Source organism: Schistocerca gregaria, chromosome 6 (genome assembly GCF_023897955.1).
Source record: "Schistocerca gregaria isolate iqSchGreg1 chromosome 6, iqSchGreg1.2, whole genome shotgun sequence".
Classification (NCBI taxonomy): domain Eukaryota; kingdom Metazoa; phylum Arthropoda; class Insecta; order Orthoptera; family Acrididae; genus Schistocerca; species Schistocerca gregaria.
The window spans coordinates 520763017-520782387 of NC_064925.1; the positions used below are offsets into that span (position 1 = coordinate 520763017).

The window sequence follows — 19371 nt, forward strand, 5'->3', positions numbered from 1 at the left end:
TCCCTTCAAAGCTTCTCTTTATCCTCGGAAACAAAACAAAGTCTAGTCATGCCCAGTCAAAGCTGCATGGCAGCTGAGGCAACACTGATACACTGCTCCTGGCATGAAACTATTTCATGATGAGGCCAGTGTGGTTTGGTGCATTGTCATGGTGCAATCTCAAGTTGTTGAGTTTGTCTTTCCTGGTGTGTTTCACCCTATCCCGCAACTGGATGAAGACTTGTGTGTAAAATTGGCCATTAACTGTTTCTCCTTGATGCATAAAATTCCCTGTGAATCACACATTTGAAGTCGAAAGAGTCCATGGGCATTGTGTTCATCTTGAATTTGTTCACGCAGACCTTCTTCAGGTGAGGTGAATTTTTTGTGGCCCACTTGCTGCTTTACCTTTTTAAGTCAGATCATACTCAAAACTCTGTCTCTTGTCATCTATTACTACTCGATCCAAAAAATTAGGATCACTGTCATGAAGATCCAAAATATTGTGACAATTCAGCATGCAGATTTCCTTCTGTTCATCAGTCAACACTTGTGGGACCATCTTTCAGCACATCTCTCTCACTCACAATAAATCTCTCAAATATTAGAAACATTTGACTTGGGCATATTAGAATCCTCTGTTATCATTCTTACACTCATGTGCTGATCCCCATTCTAATCTTTTCACATTGCTCCACATTTTCGTGCATTTAGGATGGTGATGGCGATTTGAAGCACTTGTTGCCATCTACTTTTTCCCCTGCCCTCCTGGAACATCTTGTGCCACTCAAAAGTTTTCAGCTGGGATGTGACTTCCTCCCTGAAGGCTTCCTGAATAGAGGCTACCAACTCAGAGCCCAAATTTTTACTTTAATGAAACTTTTTATCGTGAATCGCTGCTCAATTAAGCACTGCATTTCGAATTCTGATGTGTACCAAAATGTACCACACACAAAACATGATCCTCACTCTGTCTTTGCCTGGATGCAGCTGGGTCAAGTCACATTTGTTAGCCGAGACATCTCATTACTGTTCCCGCAGAAAAAAGCATCCCTGTATCTCTTCTGATTCACTGCAGAATTTTTTCTCATAACTTTTGAGACAAAGCCCGTATTCAAGGACTGAAAATTTTTGTTAGCTACATGGCTAGAAACTGCATTATAAAGCTGCATGATATACAGTAGTTTACTGTACACGTGCTCCTATCCCAATCAACGTTGCCACAAATTTTCCTTGAAAAATGTCAATGCAATTAACTTAATACCAAGCTAAAAACAAAAGATAAACAGCAGCTATTTAATAATACTGAAAAAACAGCAGCTTTACTTGAAGTAGCCGAATTCCTTCTCATTTTTAGGCTACATTTAGCTGGCATAAGCAAAAGTACCATTAAACAGAATAGACACAGTTTACTGTTAATGTACTGTAAATATAATATTCTTGTCCTTTTTAAGTTTCCATACCTCATTCAGTAAAAACGGAACCCTTGTAGGATCATTGTGGTTTTCAGACGACAAGAAAAAATGCATCAACTTGGCCCATGGTGCCACAACCTACTGGATCTCACAAATGATAAAAGCTATCTGGGTTCCACAGAATCAGTGCCTGTAAAATCTGAGTTGATTCTCAATAAAAATTTGTGTGGTCTACACAAAAACCATCAAACAAAAGCATAACACATGTTTCATAATGTTACATCATGGTGACATAGTTGATATCGATCTTTAGCTCTACATATACACACTGAAGCCTGGGAAATGTATGACAAGGGATAAAGTTTACTCTACTATAAATATCAGATTTCTGCTCATCCCATTCACAGACTGAATGTGGAAACAATTACTGTCTGTACACCCCTCTTTGAGCTGTTATTTGTTGTTTGCACAATCTCCAAAGGACTGACCTGCAGGGGACTGGAGAGTACTGGTAGCATCTGCCTGGAGACAGTTCTTCAGGTGTTCCAAGCAGGTTTTTGTAAAATGAATGGCCTCTCTCTCTTCAAACAAAAGGAAATTTTGGACCCAGTCACAACATTTTGTTACATTCTCTTGCGTTACCCTCTCTTGCCATTCAAACAAGTCTGTAACCACTTGCACCACCCTCCTTTGTATTTTCTTGCCAACTCGACAGTGGCCCCAATACACTTCAGCAATATTAAAATATTTGAGATATACAAAGGCAGTCTTTTTCATAGACAAATTACTTTGCCAGCAACCTCTCAATGAATAAAATCTTTTCATTTTCAAACCAGGTCATTTTGAATAAAACTCTGAAGCTCTCAACAGCTGTCGATAGCCCAAGAATTTTATTCTAAATAATATGGCTTGAAAACGGAGAGACTCTCATTCAGGCAAGCCACTGAAGAAGGTGTAAGAAAACTTATACATGAATGTTGCCTGCTGTTTTGCTTTATTCCACATCTGGTCCTATGTGATCATTTCATATTTCAAAAAACAATGCTACTTCCAAATATTTGTGTGAAATGCTTGAAATTTTTAATGACTTATTAATCCCAACCTTTCCACCCACCAATTAAAACTGTATGTGTGGACCCTTCAAGATATGGAAATGTTTAATAAATTTAAAGGGAATATGTAACTGCAGATAAAGCCAGGCCCCCAGAAAAGAAAGTGACGAGACATTGATCTGTACATCTACATCCACAATTTACACAACAGTTCATTCAATTATTGTAACTTTAAAGCAAAATTATTATGTATCTACTGTATATAATCCAAATTGTTTGTAAATTTACATTACGAGATAAATAAGCAGCAGATCACAATATAATCAAAGGATCTCATGCTTTTATGTTTCTTAAAGTGCACAGATTGCATTTCCCAACTGTATAGGCACACTGTCAACAGGATGATATTTTAATGAGATCTCACTGTATATTACTGCAATTTTTATTGATAGAATTTACTAGATAACTGCACGATTTACAAAAAGTAACTAATACCAACAACTAATTCATTAACATATACCGTGATCATAAATGGTTCTATTGTACTTCCATGGGGAACACCAGACATTACTTCAGTCTATGTGGATGTCTCCCACCCACGATAACATGGTGCATCCGCCTAATCTGGATATTTTTCATCCAGTTGCAACATGGATACATACCCCATAGGAAAATATTAGGCAGTGATGTGATACTGAATAAAAGGTTTTTCAAAAACATAGTACTCCATTTTGGTTTCCCCTATCCCTGGTATTGACAACAAGTTGAGCTTTGCATGTTCAATGTGTTTAGAACTCAGATTGATTTCCATGAGGAAGATTCTGTACTCATCAGATGATAGGCTAATTATGATTAAGAATGAATTTAATTTAATTTACTTGTGAACTCTGTATAAAACTTGACATGGGCTCATTTGGGCTTTGGTACTTATTGAGTTTATGTTGTTTAAAACAGACTTTCAGTGCCACTAGTGCTGATTACTATGCCACTCATCTTACCAGTAACTACTGAATAATGGTAATATTTCTTGATTTTCTTCAGTGAAGGAGCACTTGAAGTTAGATTTTAGCTTTTCATGTTTTGTTTTCCTATTTTCTATTGCACTTTCTGTCTTCTCCATAATTGTATGAGCACTGATTTTTGTTATACTGACAGCCTTAACATATGAACAAATTTTATCAAGGTTTTGAGATGGATCTTGCAAAAATAGTTTGCCACAGATGTAACTGAAGTTTTGTTTTGTACGTATTGAGCAGTACACACTGCTTCTTAAGAAGCTTCCTCATATAGTCTACACATCAAGAGAAACTGTACCAACTTTAAATATTCTGGTAAGAATATGTTTTGTAAAAGCAGCTCAACTTGAGACATTATTCCCTTGTGTGTTCACCCCCTGAATCCAACTATACTAGCTCCTGTCTGAAAGAATGCTCTGGAGATCTAAAGTAACTGCTGAGATGAGGACAAGTTTTTTTCACATAATAAATACAAAATCTAATAAATACACCAACTAGGCAGAGGCCCACTTTACTGAAGCAGTTCTGGATGCTTTTCCTTTCTCTAACCACCTATCTCTAGGAATCTGACAATGGGAAATCCAGGATGGAATGTAACAATATTATGAGAAGGGAAGTTGCTACTCACCATATAGTGAAGATGCTGAGATAGGCACAGCAAAAAGACTCTCATAATTATAGCTTTCAGCCATTACGACTTTTGTCAACAATAGACACACACACACACACACACACCACTGCAGTCTCAGGCAGTGTGGTTTCAGTTGCCTGAGACTGCAGTTGTGTGTGTGTGTGTGTGTGTGTGTGTGTGTGTGTGTGTGTGTGTGTGTACTGTTGATGAAGGCCACAATGGCCGAAAGCTATAATTGCGTCTTCACCCCATGAAATCTGATTTTCATCAGTGAAGTGATTTCATAAGTCAGATATTAGTATTTCAGCTTCCACTTTTTTATCTTTTATTTTTGGGCAGAGGACTGGGTGACACATTGCTGAACTCGACAATTCATAGTTTTTTTTTTCAATTTAACAGTTAAGGTTTTGTTTTAAAATTCACGTAATACTTTTTACATTGCTACTCTTATGGTCTCTTTTCCTTTGCAGCCTTTGTTTGCCAGCCAGGCCTCATATCCATAAACAGAGAATGATGGTTGATAAAGCAATAAAGAAATGATGCATGTAGTTGTAAAATGATTGCTGGAGTGGATGCATACACTAAGTAAAAGCTTAGTTTATAGAGTATTTAAATATTTCAAGATAATGTAACAATCAGAAACTGAGTCCTAAGGAGCATACCACAGCATTGCCAAAAGCAAGAAAAGACCACAAGAAATATGTTGTGAGAGACTAAGCACTGTTACATCAGCCATCAAGTGAGTTAAGCAGTTTGTTTAAGACTAGCAGATGTCACTAGGTAAAGACACGGTCATACAAAAGAAATAAGTGATCTAGATGACTTTTCTAAAAATACTTCATGGCATTCAACATTTATTATGAATTATGATGATGTATAGCTGATAGTAGTTATGCACATGAAAAATAGTAAATAATATTAAATGAAAAACTTCACACACTTGAGAGTAAATTATGGGAGAAAATTACTTGTAGAAGGGAGTGATATTGTAGCAGAAACTACTGTGTATTTCAGGAGAATGCATGAGGTCATTTGGGCTTTATTAATATAATCAACTAAATTTTCCCATGGGTAAGTTATTGTGATACACACATTATTAATGTATCCTTGTCACACAGTCAACAACTGACTGAACACAGGGAAGGAAATAAATCACCCTTAAACTTCCAGACACTTCAGTTAACTCTCTGGCTTGAATGAGGTGGGTCAGGGGACTAAATGGCGAGGTCATAAATCCCAGACAGACAAGGAAATACATCAGCCATAGACTTCTAGGCAGAGCCACCTGGCAATCAGATCTAGCAATCAGCTGAAATGAAATCACTTTGAGAAACTGAAGGAATTTTACACTACAATGGCCGAGACAGGCTTCTCATCAGTATTATGATAACAGGTAGTCCACATGGGTGTCAGAGAGTACAGGTCAGTATTCACAATTTGGACTCCAAGCTATAATGTTACATCATTAAAATAAGTTACATTGTTGAAAACCTTGCATACTCATTACATACATACTGCTTCCCAAAACGACTCCATGTACAAAGCCATTGAGCCACCTTCACGAAAAGTGAGTGTGACTAGAGACAAGGTGTTTCCTTGTCTGTGGCAACTATACGTATTTGTACCATTGATGAGGCCAAGCCACAACAATTTACCATCTAAAGAAAGCAAAATATTCACATTTCTATTAACTATCCTAAATTACATACCATGTCATCTGGAGAAAATATTCCACCCTCCTTCATGAACAGAAGAATGGGTCTCACACTGGGCATAAGAACCCTGAGAACATCAAGATTCTGGTCACAAAGCAGTCGAGTGAAATCATACTTCAGTAGCCCACAGTTTTCAACTCCAAGAACCACTGCTACCTGTAACATTGAAAGTTTTAGTCACATACAATGTAAAAATATAAAATTCTTTAAAGCTATTCGCAGAAAACATCACTGTTTGCCACATAATCAAATAAAATATAGATCATAACAGTAAAAGCCAGAAGTATTCAGAAAATTGTCAGCATGCTTTGTATTTTGCCAACCTTTGTAAATAAACAATGGACAGACACAAGTATAAAATTAATGTCATTACTTAGAATGTTAAGTGTCATTTGTGTTAGAGTAATCGGAAGACTACTCATTGCAGTTTACATGGAATATTTAGCCAATGATTACTTCACACTTGTGGATCTAAAACAGAATTTTAATAATGCAGGATGGTATAAAATGTCTTCCATTCTTAGGCAGTGTAGTATCAGGTACAGAAAAAGAAGGGTAATCCATTTTCTTTTGTTCAAAGCTGACCAGAGTAGACAGTGCTGGAAAAATGACACTAGGTGCACTCAGGAGTCAGAGTGTCTCATTGTCATTGCTGATATTTTACTTGCACACTGAAGAGTCAATGAGGGAAGAAAAGGGCTATATCAATGTGGAATTCTTTGGTGAACAGAGAGAAATCAACATGGTATAGTCTGCTTATGATATAGCAGTAGTTGTCAAAAGTGAACAGGAATTGATATGATTGTTTAATGAAATTCAACATGTATTAGTTGATGGCTATAATAACCACATAAACATACAGAAAGCTATGGGAATGAGGTACACAGCAGGTGGACATGCTGAACGCCAGTATTAAGCTCTGACAACTAACTCTTAAAGAGAAGGGAAAATTTTGGTATCTTGGAAAAAGAATAGATAATGAAGGGAAATGCAAGAAATACTTTATCAAGGATCACAAAAGACAAGAGTCTGGACATCTAATTTGACATAACAACTTCATAAAAATCATTTTAGGTGGAAAAATCCTGCTGGTCACATATTAAGATAGGAGTCATTGCTGAAAACTATAGCTGAAGGGTTCGTGGTAAGAAAGAATCATAAGAGCAGGCCTAGACACAATTAGTTAAGGCAGATCTTTGATTATGTGAAAGGCTAAAGTTATGCTGAAATGAAGAGAGTGGTTGGCCAGCAACATGAATGGAGAAATGCATCAAACTTGCATTTGTACTGATGAGTGAAACAACACATCATCATCTAAGTAAGCTAGTTTTAAACTGATAACTGCTCTCAATAAGAGCAAGACAAGGCTGTCATTTACTAGGTTTTTAAGTTGCTGGCATTGCACAGTTTGTTACCCCATTCCTTGTAGAAGTCTGTGTTCAGTGTTCAGTTAACTCTCTTCCGTTCCTGTGCATATCTGGGAATGAGCTACAGAAAATTTGAATAGCAAGTCACCTAGGACACAAAAATAATAGGACAAGAATAATATCAACAACTAAATACTAGTAACATATGTTGGAAAGTCTGCAAAATTTGAAATGTAAAAGGGAACAATTGACAAGTTGGAGGTAAAAGAAAAACACAGTAAATACTGGAGCACAACAGTGACTAAAATGGAAGGAAACAAAAGAAGGGCTGCAAATGATGGTAGGGAAAAAAAGCATAACCCTTTCATTAGTTTCAATCTGTCTTCCCCTATTTCTGGAGTTGCAGCCTGCTCTCTCTTCCACTTCTAACATCTTGCCTTTTCAAATTTTGCATGTTTTTTAACATTCCTGATGTTGCTTTCATATTTTATTATGTATCTCTCATTACCTGGGATCCTGACTGACTTTCTTACTTAGTCCCTGAACAGTGTTGGTTCTTCAAATTTTTAATCTTTCTCACTAGGTGAAAGAATTTTTGCTTCCAAACCCAGTAGATGCCACTTGGTAAGGTGAGTGTTTTAATACACCTTCAGTTGTAACACCACTGCTAAAGAAGGGGCAGTAATTTGAATGGATCATTAGAGGCTGAATACAAGCTTGGATATGAAAAAAAACCTTGCTATGAGTTTATAAAAGGTGCCTCTCTAGCATTTATCTCTAATGACTCTGGGAAACCATGGACAATCTAAATCTGCATTGTCACTTGGAAATTTTAACACCACTCCCCCTTCTCCTACTTAATTAAAGTCCAATGTTTTAATAACAGCTCCACCTACTTCAGTCATTAATTGTCAAAATTTTATTAAATTCTAGAAAGGTTTCTTCTGCTCACAGTAAATAATATTAATAACTACCTGGTAACTATACTACATCCAAACAGAACATAATTTTCTCACCTTGTGCAGGCCTGAAGCAAGTGAACATCTTACAGGAGGATGTGGGTCAGATACTAGGTCCCTAACAATGCCTAGTAATACATCCCTGCGATCCTCGGAGAGCAGAAACTGTGATACAGCTGGCAGACTTGCAGCAGCAAGGCTACGAACTTGTTGAGTCCAGCGTACCATGTTCTCATCATTCATCATCTGAAAATAAGATAGTAGTTACACAATGTCTGTCAATGTGAAAGGAAAAGAATGATTAAATCGGGAACAGTATACAGTTTTATGTTAGTAACAAAAGCTGCAAGACTACTTATTTAAATGTTTTTTTTTTGTACACACGATCATTTACAATTACATTTTCTTTTAATGCATAAAATACCTAAAAAAAAGTGACTCTTCAGCTAACAGGTTTTTATCAAATCTCCTATAAGTCTATTCTCATGAAATACATATCTCTTGGTTGCGTACCTATATCTAATACTTTCAGTCAATCAATCAATCACCAGGGCGCAAATGTGAAACCTTCCTTATGACTACAACCATTACAAAATGTTACATCCTGTAAACTGGTCCCATTGTTCCAGAGAGAGTTTACAAAAAAAAAAAAAAAAAAAGAAAAAAAAATACCGAGTAAGGTGGCGCAGTGGATAGCACACTGGACTCACATTTGGCAGGACAACAGGTCAATCCCATGTCCAGCTGTCCTGATTTAAGTTTTGCGTGATTTCCCTAAATCGCTACAGGCAAATGCCAGGATTGTTCCTCCAAAAGGACATGGGCGACTTCCTTCACCATCCCTCCCTTACCTGATGAACCGATGACCTCGCTGTTTGGACCCTTCCCCCAAACAGCCAGACCAACCACTTAAAAAAATGAAACTCTGGAAGTGTCATGTGCCTGCCATTCACCTAAAGGAACCGGCAGTCCCTTAGACACTTAAGCATCACAGGTTTGCATACATACAAGGCATTGCCTCCCTGGACTGTGTCAGTCACAACACGAAAGACAGACAGCAGCACAAGTGCCATCAGAGGTCCTCTGTGCCAGTTACCTCTCTCCTCCAATGTGTCAAATGTGTGGAACTGGATTGGCACAAATTCCTCTGCACCCTGGCTATATAGGATGGTGCAAGCCAACATGTTAGCAGTTCGCTCAACCAGAGCTCTGGGACAATTAATGTGCTGGCTCTTAGCAGGCTATCAGTAAGAGACCAGTTGTCAGCCACCACAGTGGAACCTACGACTTTCCAGCGATATCCCGAGAAGCACTGTCAGCCAATTAAGCCAAACACTCAACCTCCATCTTTAGAGATTATCAGAGGCATAGTTTTCACACCTCACTACATTTATTCACTGTGTGTTCCAGGTACATGCCTGTTAGAATCTGAGAAGCTGTATTACTTTTGTTTTGAGAAGAGGTTTCCTTTCTCTCTACTGTGGTCATAATGAACCCATATTTTTGTTTACCTGTGTTGTATTGTTTCCTATCAAGCATTGCGCCATAGGAGATATATCAGGAAGTTTGTGCAATTTTCTGATACGTTATGAATATGTATGAACCACTTTAATATATGCTGACGACATCGTATTTCTCCCAGAGGCAGCAAAGGACTTGGAAGAGCAGTTGAACAGAATGGACTGGGTCTCAAAAAGAGGCTATAAGAATTGCTATTTATGCAGCAAAATAACTGATAATGGCTAAGTAGATAGGATATACATTGAAGAGCCAAAGAAACTGGTACACCTGCCTAATATCGTCTAGGGCCAGTGTGAGCATGCAGAAGTGCCACAACACAATATGGCATGGACTCAACTAATGTCTGAAGTAGTGCTGGAGGGAACTGACGCCATGAATCCTGCAGGGCTGTCCATAAATCCATGAGAGTGCAAGGGGCTGGAGATCTCTTCTGAATAGCATGTTGCAAGGCATCCCACATAAGCTAAATAATGTTCATGTGTGGGGAGTTTGGTGACCAGTGGAAGTGTTGAAACTCAGAAGAGTGTTCCTGGAGTCACTCTGTAGCAATTCTGGATATGTGGGGTGTCACATTGTCCTGCTGGAATTGCCCAAGTCCATTGGAATTCACGATGGACATGAACGATATATGTTATCAGATAGGATGCTTACATATGTGTCACCTGTTAGAGTCATATGTAGTTGTATCAGGGGTCGCATATCCCTCCAACTGCACATGCCCCACACCATTACAGAGCCTCCATCAGCTTGAACAGTCCCATGCTTACATGCAGAGTCCGTGAATTCATGAGGTTGTTTCCATACCCACACACGTCCATCAGTTCGATACAATTTGAATGAGACTCTTCTGGCCAGGCAACATGTTTCCAGTCATCAACAGTTCAATTTAGTGTTGATGGGCCCTGGCAAAACATGAAGCTTTGTGTCATCCAGTGATTAAGGGTACACAACTGGGCCTTCGGCTCCAAAAGCCCTTATCGATGATGTTTTGTTGGATGGTTCGCAATCTGACTCTTGTTGATGGCCCAGCATTGAAATCTGCAGCAGTCTGTGGAAGGGTTGCATTTCTGTCATGCTGAATGATTCTTTTCAGTCGTTGTTGCTCCCATTGTTACAGGATCTTTTCCTGACTGCAGCGATGTTGGAGATTTGATGTTTTACTGGATTCTAAATATTCATGGTACACTCATGAAATGGTCGTATGGGAAAATGCCCACTTCATCACTCTCGGAGATGCTGCTCGTGCGCTGACTATAACACCACATTCAAACTCACTTAAATCTTGATAATCTGCCATTGTAGCAGCAGTATCTGATCTAACAACTGTGCCAGACACTTGTTGTCTTATATAGTCGTTCCCGACCGCAGTGCCAAATTACATATCTTTGTATTTAAATATGCATGCCTATACCAGTTTCTTTGGCACTTCCATGTAAAATGCAGACAAGCAATAACAAGTAAAGTATTTCTGAAAACGACATATTTGCTAATGTCGAATATAAATTTGAGGGGTTGTAAGTCTTTTCTGACATTTGTCTGAAATGTAGCGATGCTAGGAAGCGAAATGCAGAAAGAATGGTACAAACTAGAAGAGAATAGAAGCTTTTAAAAAGTGGTACTATAGAGCAATGCTGAACATTAAATGGGTAGATCATGTGACTAATGAGGAGGTATTGAATGGAACTGGGGGGCAAATATCTTTATCCCACAACTCAACAAACAGATATGATTGGTGATAACACACATCCTGCGGCATACAGGCATCGTCAATTTGGTAATGGAGGAAAGTGTGGGAGGTAAACATTGTAGAGGGAGACCGACATATGAATTTCGTAACACCAGTTTCAAATGGATGTAGGTCGCAGTACTTATTCAAATATGAAGAAGTTTGTTTTTGACAGACTACTGTGGAGAGTTGCATCAAACCAGTCTTTGGACTGAAGACAACAACAACAACAACAACAACAACAACATGAGCCAACCATCATTCATTTGCAGGCAAATGGTTACCTTTCTTCATTTCTGTTTATCGCTTCCACCCTAGAATTTCCATAATGTATATTTGTACACTGCTTGGGTAGTAAGTTCAGCTTTCTACTACAGTTAATAAGTCTTCCAAGCTTGTGAAACTGATGTGTCACAATTTTCCAGTTCATTGTTGGATGTGTATAGTGAGCTCATCTGAAATGATGCCTTTCCATAACATATGCTCCAACAGAAATACAGTTAAGTTCACAAAATCCAAAATGTAAGAGGCATTATTACTGTTCTTAATACTGATTGACAGATTTGGGTGGAAGAAGGCCAAACAGAGAGGTCATCGGTCCCATCGGATTAGGGAAGGGGCGGGGAAGGAAGTTGGTCATGCCCTTTCAAAGGAACCATCTCGGCACTTGCCTGAAATGATTTAGGAAAATCATGGGAAACCTAAATCAGGATGGCTAGACATGGGTTTGAACCATCATCCTCCTGAATGTGAGTCCTGTATGCTATCCACAACACTGCTTTCCTTAGTATTAATATTATTATTATTATTGTTAAACTGATTGCTTGAATTTTAACTGCTACTAATGATTCTCATCAGGCTGTTAATAATAGGTGCAAATCAGTTTTACTCCTTTCGTTCATTACTTATCACCTTTATTTTATTAATCAAATCTGTTTACAGCACCATGAATGCAATAATGAACAATACTTGACATTCAATAACTAATGATAGATTTTCCCACTCAGCTGGACACTCATTTCATTTTAACAATTGTTAATAAGAAGGTGTAATAATCATATCACTTACATTGCAGATTTTAAAACACAATTTGAGTGTTCATAGCAGAGCACAACTTGGAAATATTTTAGAATAGAAATTGCAAAAATTAAACAATGAAAAATCCAGGATGGAATAATGACAATATTATGAAAAGGACAGTTGCTGCTCACCATATAGCAGAGATGCTGAATCACAGATAGGCATAACAAAAAGATTATCAAACAAAGCTGTCAGCCAAACAGGCCTTCATCAGAATGAGACAAACCACACACACACTTTTCACTACACTCTCTGGTTGCCAAGGCCAGACTGTCAGTCTGGCCTTAGTAACAGAGATTGTAGTCATTGATGTACCTTCACTCATAAAATGCGGGATTTCAGAGAGCACGCATCCATACAGTTCACAGGCTTGCTCACAGACACCACCAGGGTCGGCACCCTGGCATGCTCTCTTGCGCAGCCAATGAAACAGTATTACTTAAGCGATGGCAAACACGTGCTTGGCCTATTCTTTATGCTGTACTACTGCTGTCCTGTCAATGTGTTCAGTGGTACACACGACCTGTATCTCACACATTATTCTCTAAAGTACCAAGTTCCATACATCTTGTTTGTTCTTGCTGTAACACAATTGGGGACGAGTGAGGGATACATTTTCTCTGCATCTTAGTGTCAGTGCTAAGTCACTCACCTCACATCTTGATTGAAGAATTACTCCAACATCTCACTACCCAGGAGCAAGCTTTCACAGAACATCAGCAAGCTCTCGGAACCACTCTCAAGTAAGTGGTGTCTGCCTGTTCACAGAAGGTTACTCTCCTGTCAATGCAGCCACCACCCTTTCCGGCACATGATGGATCAGCTAAAAATTGGGATTTCTACAAGATACAGTTATGTCAACATTTCCAGGTTTTCTGCATGGACAATGCAATCCAGTGTAGAGCTTTCTTTCTTTCCTGGCTTTCGCCGTACATGCACTGGCTGTTGGGTCAAGTTGCACCTCAGCAAGAATCAGCCAGTTTATCATTTGATGAACTGTGCAAGCTTCTCTCAACATACTGCTGCGACAGAATGCATGTAATTGTGATGCGTGTCGAATTCTACTGTTGTCAGAAATGTCCAAACCAATCTTATGAAGCACGGGCTGCAGAATTACACGGGCTGAGCTGTCATTGTTAATTTATCAGAAGTACCCATCATAAATCCTATGCTGATCACATGTTGCATGATGTTATAATTTATCTGGCCCTGTATAGGGAAGTCCACGAAAAAGTACTTCAATGCAAAATCTGACACTTACTGATGTGGATTGGTTTAAAAGGTGGGAGGGTGGGGAGAAGGGACCACATTGCAAGCTCATCGGTCCCTTGTCCCTTGTAGAACAATTGCCCAAGGGAAAGAAGAAAACAAAGAAGATGTACGGCACAATAACAGGAGAAAGGAAGAACCAGTAGAACAACAAAAGGACAACAAACACTACACTGGACAAAACAAGACAAGAAAACCACAGAGAGATGCAAGAAACAGGGAGAGGAGATTAAAAACAAAAAGCAAATTACCATGGCTGGCTGACCATGAAAATAAAAAATGAGAAGCCATCCACTCTGCAACACATTAAAACCTCCACCCTAAAAGCCCTAGGGTGGAGGACACACAGGGACATAGGACACGTGCTAAAACTCAGATCATATGACAAAATGCACCCTCACGAATAAAACGTAAAACTAAAGCTGCTGTTGAGGCATTGTCGCCCAACACTGAAGGTAGGGTGCTGGGAAAGCTAACAGTCTGCTACAGAGCAGCTAAAAGTGGATAGTCCAGCAAGAGGTGGAGACTGTCATTTGGGAGCCACAATGACACTGAGGCCGGTCCTCGCAGTTGAGGAGGTAACCATGTGTGAGCCACATATGGCCAATGCAGAGTCGACATAGGACAACTGATTCCCTGCGAGAAGCCCATAGGGAAGACTTCCACACATTCTTAGTCTCCTTAATGACACGCAGTTTGTTGTGCAAATTGTTATGCCACTCTGTCTCCCAAAGTCAAAAAACCTTGTGGCGAAAGACAGAACGCAAGTCAGTTTCAGAGATGCCCATCTCCAGGAGCAGTTTCCACATAGCCTGTTTGGCCAGCCTGTCAACAAATTCGTTGCCTGGGATTCTCACGTGTCCTGGGCTCCACACAAAACACTACTGAACGATTGGACCATTCCAGGGCAGAGATGGATTCCTGGATGTTCGCTACCAAAGAATGGAGAGGGTAGCACTCGTCAATAGCTTGTAAGCTGCTCAGGGAGTCACAACAGAGAAGAAACGACTCACCAGAACAGGAATGGATATACTGAAGTGCACGAGATATGGCCACAAGTTCTGCAGTGAATACACTGCAGCCAACGGACAAGGAATGGTGTTGAATATGGCCTCTGTGGTCATGGATGAAGCCAACATTACCATCAGCCATCAAGCCGTTGGTGTAAACAACTTCAAAACCCTGGAACACATCAAGAATCGAGAGGAAGTGACAGCAGAGAGCGGCAGGGTTAACGGAGTCCTTAGGGCCATGCAAAAGGTTCAGCCGAGGTGTACACCATGGAGATGTATGTGAATGGACCTCAAGTAGATGTGGTAAAGGGAAGGACTCCAGTTCAGAGAGAAGGGATCGCAAGCGAACCGCAATCATGAGCCCTGACCTGGGCCGTTGATGCGGGAGATGAACTGCCGCACGTGGGAAAATGAGATGGTAAATCAGATGCTCAGGAGAACTATGAATGTGTGCAACATAACTGACGAGCAGTTGTGCACATCGGATGCACAATGGAGGGACTCTGGCCTCCACCAGGACACTGGTCGCCGGACTCATTCTAAAAGCTCCTGCCGCTAGGTGAACACCACAGTGGTGCATTGGGTCGAGGAAACGCAATGCTGTGTGCACCGCCAAACCATAAACCAGACTCCCATTCTCAAGGCGGGATCTCAGGGACCTGCTCCTGATTTTTATCCAAAACTTCCTGTCGCTCCATACTTTCTGTGTCCAAGTTGGTGCCTCCCATAATTCCCCCCTCCCCCTCCGTATTTACGAGGGTTCCGTATTGAGTCTACCTCTATTTTTAGTGGCCATCAACGGCCTAGCAGCAGCTGTAGGGCTGTCTGTCTCCCTCCTCTGTACGCGGATGACTTCTGCATTTTGTATTGCTCCTCCAGCACTGGTGTTACTGAGCAGTGCCTACAGGGAGCCATTCACAAGATGCAGTCATGGGCTCTAGCCCACAGCTTCTAGTTTTCAGCCACAAAGTTGTGTGTCATGCGTTTCTGTCGGCATCCTTCCGTTCATCTGGAACCTGTTTTTCATCTTAATGACAATCCACTCACTGTAGTGGAGACATATCAATTCTTAGGAATGGTTTTGCCCGATTGACTTGGCTACCTCACCTTCGTCAGCTTAAGTGGGTGTGCTCTGTAGAGCTGCAGCAGCATAGAGCAATCTGCACCCCAGCTGGTGTTGCTCAGGCAGCGGAGAGCATTGAGGTGCTGCCAGCATTCCTGCTTAAGCTGACAAAGGTGAGGTAGCCAAGTCAATCAGGGCATCAAAAACCAGTCCTAAGAATCGATACGTCTCCACTGCAGTGAGTGGATCGTCATTAAGATAAAGTTCATGTTCCAGATGGATGGTACGATGCCAAGAGAAATGCATGACACACGACTTCGTAGCTGAAAACTAGAGCCCATGACTGTGCCTTGCGAATGGCTCCTTGTAGGTGCTGCTCAGCAACACCACTACTAGTGGAGCAGTATGAAATGCAGAAGTCATCTGCATACAGAGGAGGGGATACCAACGGTCCTAAAGCTGCTGCTAGGCTATTGATGGCCACTAAAAATAGAGATACACTCAATACAGAATACTGCGGAACACCATTCTCCTGAATACGGGAGGAACTATGGGACGCACCAATTTGGACACGAAAAGTATGCAAGGACAGGAAGTTTTGGATAAAATTTGGAAGTGGGCCTCGGAGACCCCACTCATACAATGTGGAAAAGATATGCTGTCGCCAGGTCGTGTCGTAAGCTTTAAGTTTAAGTAAGTCAAAAAAGATGGCAACCAGATGTTGGCGTCTGGAAAAGGCTATTTGGATGGCACACTAACAGGGACACAAGATTAACAGTGGTAGAGCGGCCCTGGCGGAAGCCACCCTGACATGGAGCCAGTAGGCCAAGTGACTACAGGAGCCATCCCAACTTCCGACACACCATACGTTCCAGCAACTTAGAGAGAACATTGGTGAGGCTGATGGGCTGATAGCTATCCACAGCAAGCAGATTTTTACCTGGTTGTTTAATCATATCTGACTGTGAATCTGATCCGCCCCAGGAGCTGTGTTGGGGCAATGTGAAAGGGCACTGAGAGGCTCCCACTCTGTAAATGGGGTGTTACAGGGTTCACTGTGGCGTGTAGTGAACGAGAGGACTTCCCCTTTCCATCCATTGTTTGAGGGTGCAAAAGGCTGGGGGTAGTCCTCCAATGCAGACGCTCGAGCATAGTGCTCAGCAAAGTGGCTCGGCAAATGTATTTGCATCGGTAGAGAGCACGGCACTGATACTAACGCCAGGGCCACCTGTTGGGGTCTCGTACCCAAAAAGACGTCTGACCTTCATCCAGACTTGTGAAGGTAACATATGGCACCCAATGGTCGACACTTACCTCTCCCAACACCCCTGTTTCTGTCATTTTATAAGAAGGCAATGGAGCCGCTTAAAGACTATTAGGTGCTCTAGGGAAGGGTGCCACTTATGTCGCTGTAGAGCTCAAAGGGGATTGTCTTTCGCCGAGGACTTGCTGACATGCTCAATATACCACATGCCACATTGCATCACTATGTAGCTCCTCATCAAACAAAGTGGACACAGCAGTACCAACGGACATAAACTGTATTTCTACAGTGACTGTTTCCCTGAACAAATTGTTTATTGACTTGTGTGTGTTTAAAATATAACTTAAAATGCAAGGGGCCACAGGAGCTGCAATGACTTTAGTAAACGCACAAATGTACATGGGCTTGGGCTGGGCTCCCCTCCCCTCACAGGTTTCACAGAAGTTGGTTAGGTGTAATAAACAGCAGATTCCGATCTTAGGTTAGCACTCAGCTCCTGTCTCTTACAAATATGTTGTTCTCCCTCTCACCTTCCTTGTTGTTAATCATTCCTACATGGGAAACCTGCTCCTGTATGGCAGACCTGTTCGGGTTAGACACCCCTGGGCTCGGCTGTGCTACCAGTTTTCAGGCCCACATTACCATGAAAGAGTCCGCTCACCCTCTTTCCCCACCCCCCGCACGCAACATGTGCCTATTACATTGCACGACTCTGTGAAGGCCAAATTAAGACCATTTGACATTACTCAATGTCATTTGGCCTATTTGTTCCGTTCCAGTGAATGAGCTACACCACTGGTTACTGTTAAGAAGTCAATGGGTAAGTTTCACCCCTTTCGCGTCTGTGGTGACCTCAGTGTCACGATTAATGCACAATCTATGATAGATACATACCCTTTGCCCCACCCTGATGAGTTGCTCACAAAACTGTCAGGTGACCACTACTTTTTCCAGACTGATTTCTCAGAAGTGTATTTGCAGCTCGCCTTGGACAAGGCCATTAGGCACCTTCTCGTTGTCAGTACACCTTTCAGCCTACACCAACATCAACACTTGCCTTTTGGCGTTGCTAGTGTGCTCACAATTTTTCACCATTTTTTTAGAACAGTTGACAGCCTCATTATCCTGATGCATCAATTACCTCAACGATATCATTGTTTTAGGTTCTTCCACTGAAGACCACCTTAGCAATCTCCAATCGTTGTTTTCTGCTTCTCAGTCTCTGGGTCTCAAGTGGAATCTTGCCGAATCTCAATTTTTTCAGGCGACAACAGAGTTCTTAGGTTTTGAGGTTTCTCGAACAGGGGTTAAGCCATTGCATCACCTTACTGACTCAATTGCTGCTTTCTCATGGCCAACCTCCATTAAGGAACTGCATGAGTTTCTAGGTAAGTTGCATATTACCATAATTTTTTACTGGACACATCCAATGTTGTACAGCCACTGCATGTGCTTTTGCATAAAAATGTGCTTTTCTTCTGTAACCCTGCTTGTGACAGCATCTGCTTTGATTAAATGTAAGCTTCAATCTGCCCCCATATCTGGCCACTTTTCAGCCAGGTCAGCAGCTCGTGCTGACTACAGGTGCCTCTCAGCACATGGTCTTGGTGTATTGGCGCACAAATGTGGGGACAGGTCTGAACGGCCCACTGCTTACACTTCTATGATTTTAACTTCTGCTAAGCAGTGGTATTCTCAGATTGAAAAAAAAGCTTTAGCGAGTGTGTTCGTCCTCAAGAAATTTCACATCTTCTTGTATGTTCTACGTTCCATTTAATAACGGATCACAAGCCACTGGTTGCTGTTTTTAGCCCTTTGGCTTCTGTGCCAGACAAGGCAGTGCATCATTTGCAGTGATGGACACTCTTCCTCTCCCAATGTCTTTATCAGATCCATTACTGGCCGACAGCGCAACTTGTCAACACTGATGCCTTATCTCACCTTCCGGTCGTGCCAGATCCAGTGCTGGATGAGGACAAGTTGCTTTTTTTTGTATTTAGATACTGAAGACCAGTATGCAGTCAAAGGGTTTGCCATTAGTATTGCCACTATAGCATCAGCCATCGCCACATATCCTGTACTTAGTCAGGTCCTCTCTTTTGTGCAGCACAGTTGGCCAGAGAAACCCCAGTGGCCATGTCTCAGATCCTTTGAGTAATTACTTCTTCCTCCAGCACCGCTTTTATGTGTTTGATGGGGTTCTTTTGTTAGCTATAGAGGATGCTGCTCCCAGGGTTGTGATTCCCACTCCGTTAGACTGTAATGTAATGTGTCTTCTGCACCTCAGTCATTGGGGGATCT

At 41.1% G+C, this 19371-nt stretch overlaps 1 protein-coding gene across 7 annotated transcripts in view; it reads right to left on the reverse strand.

The window, feature by feature from the left end:
* LOC126278000 (uncharacterized) overlaps positions 1-19371 on the reverse strand; it is a 269064-nt gene that overhangs the window by 156047 nt on the left and 93646 nt on the right. For all 7 annotated transcript variants that reach the window (XM_049977688.1, XM_049977683.1, XM_049977689.1 and 4 more), the window contains 2 exons: positions 8192-8380; positions 5803-5964 (listed from right to left, as the gene is read on the reverse strand). In XM_049977688.1, the coding sequence (XP_049833645.1) occupies positions 5803-5964; positions 8192-8380 (351 nt within the window). The remainder of the gene's footprint in view (positions 1-5802; positions 5965-8191; positions 8381-19371) is intronic.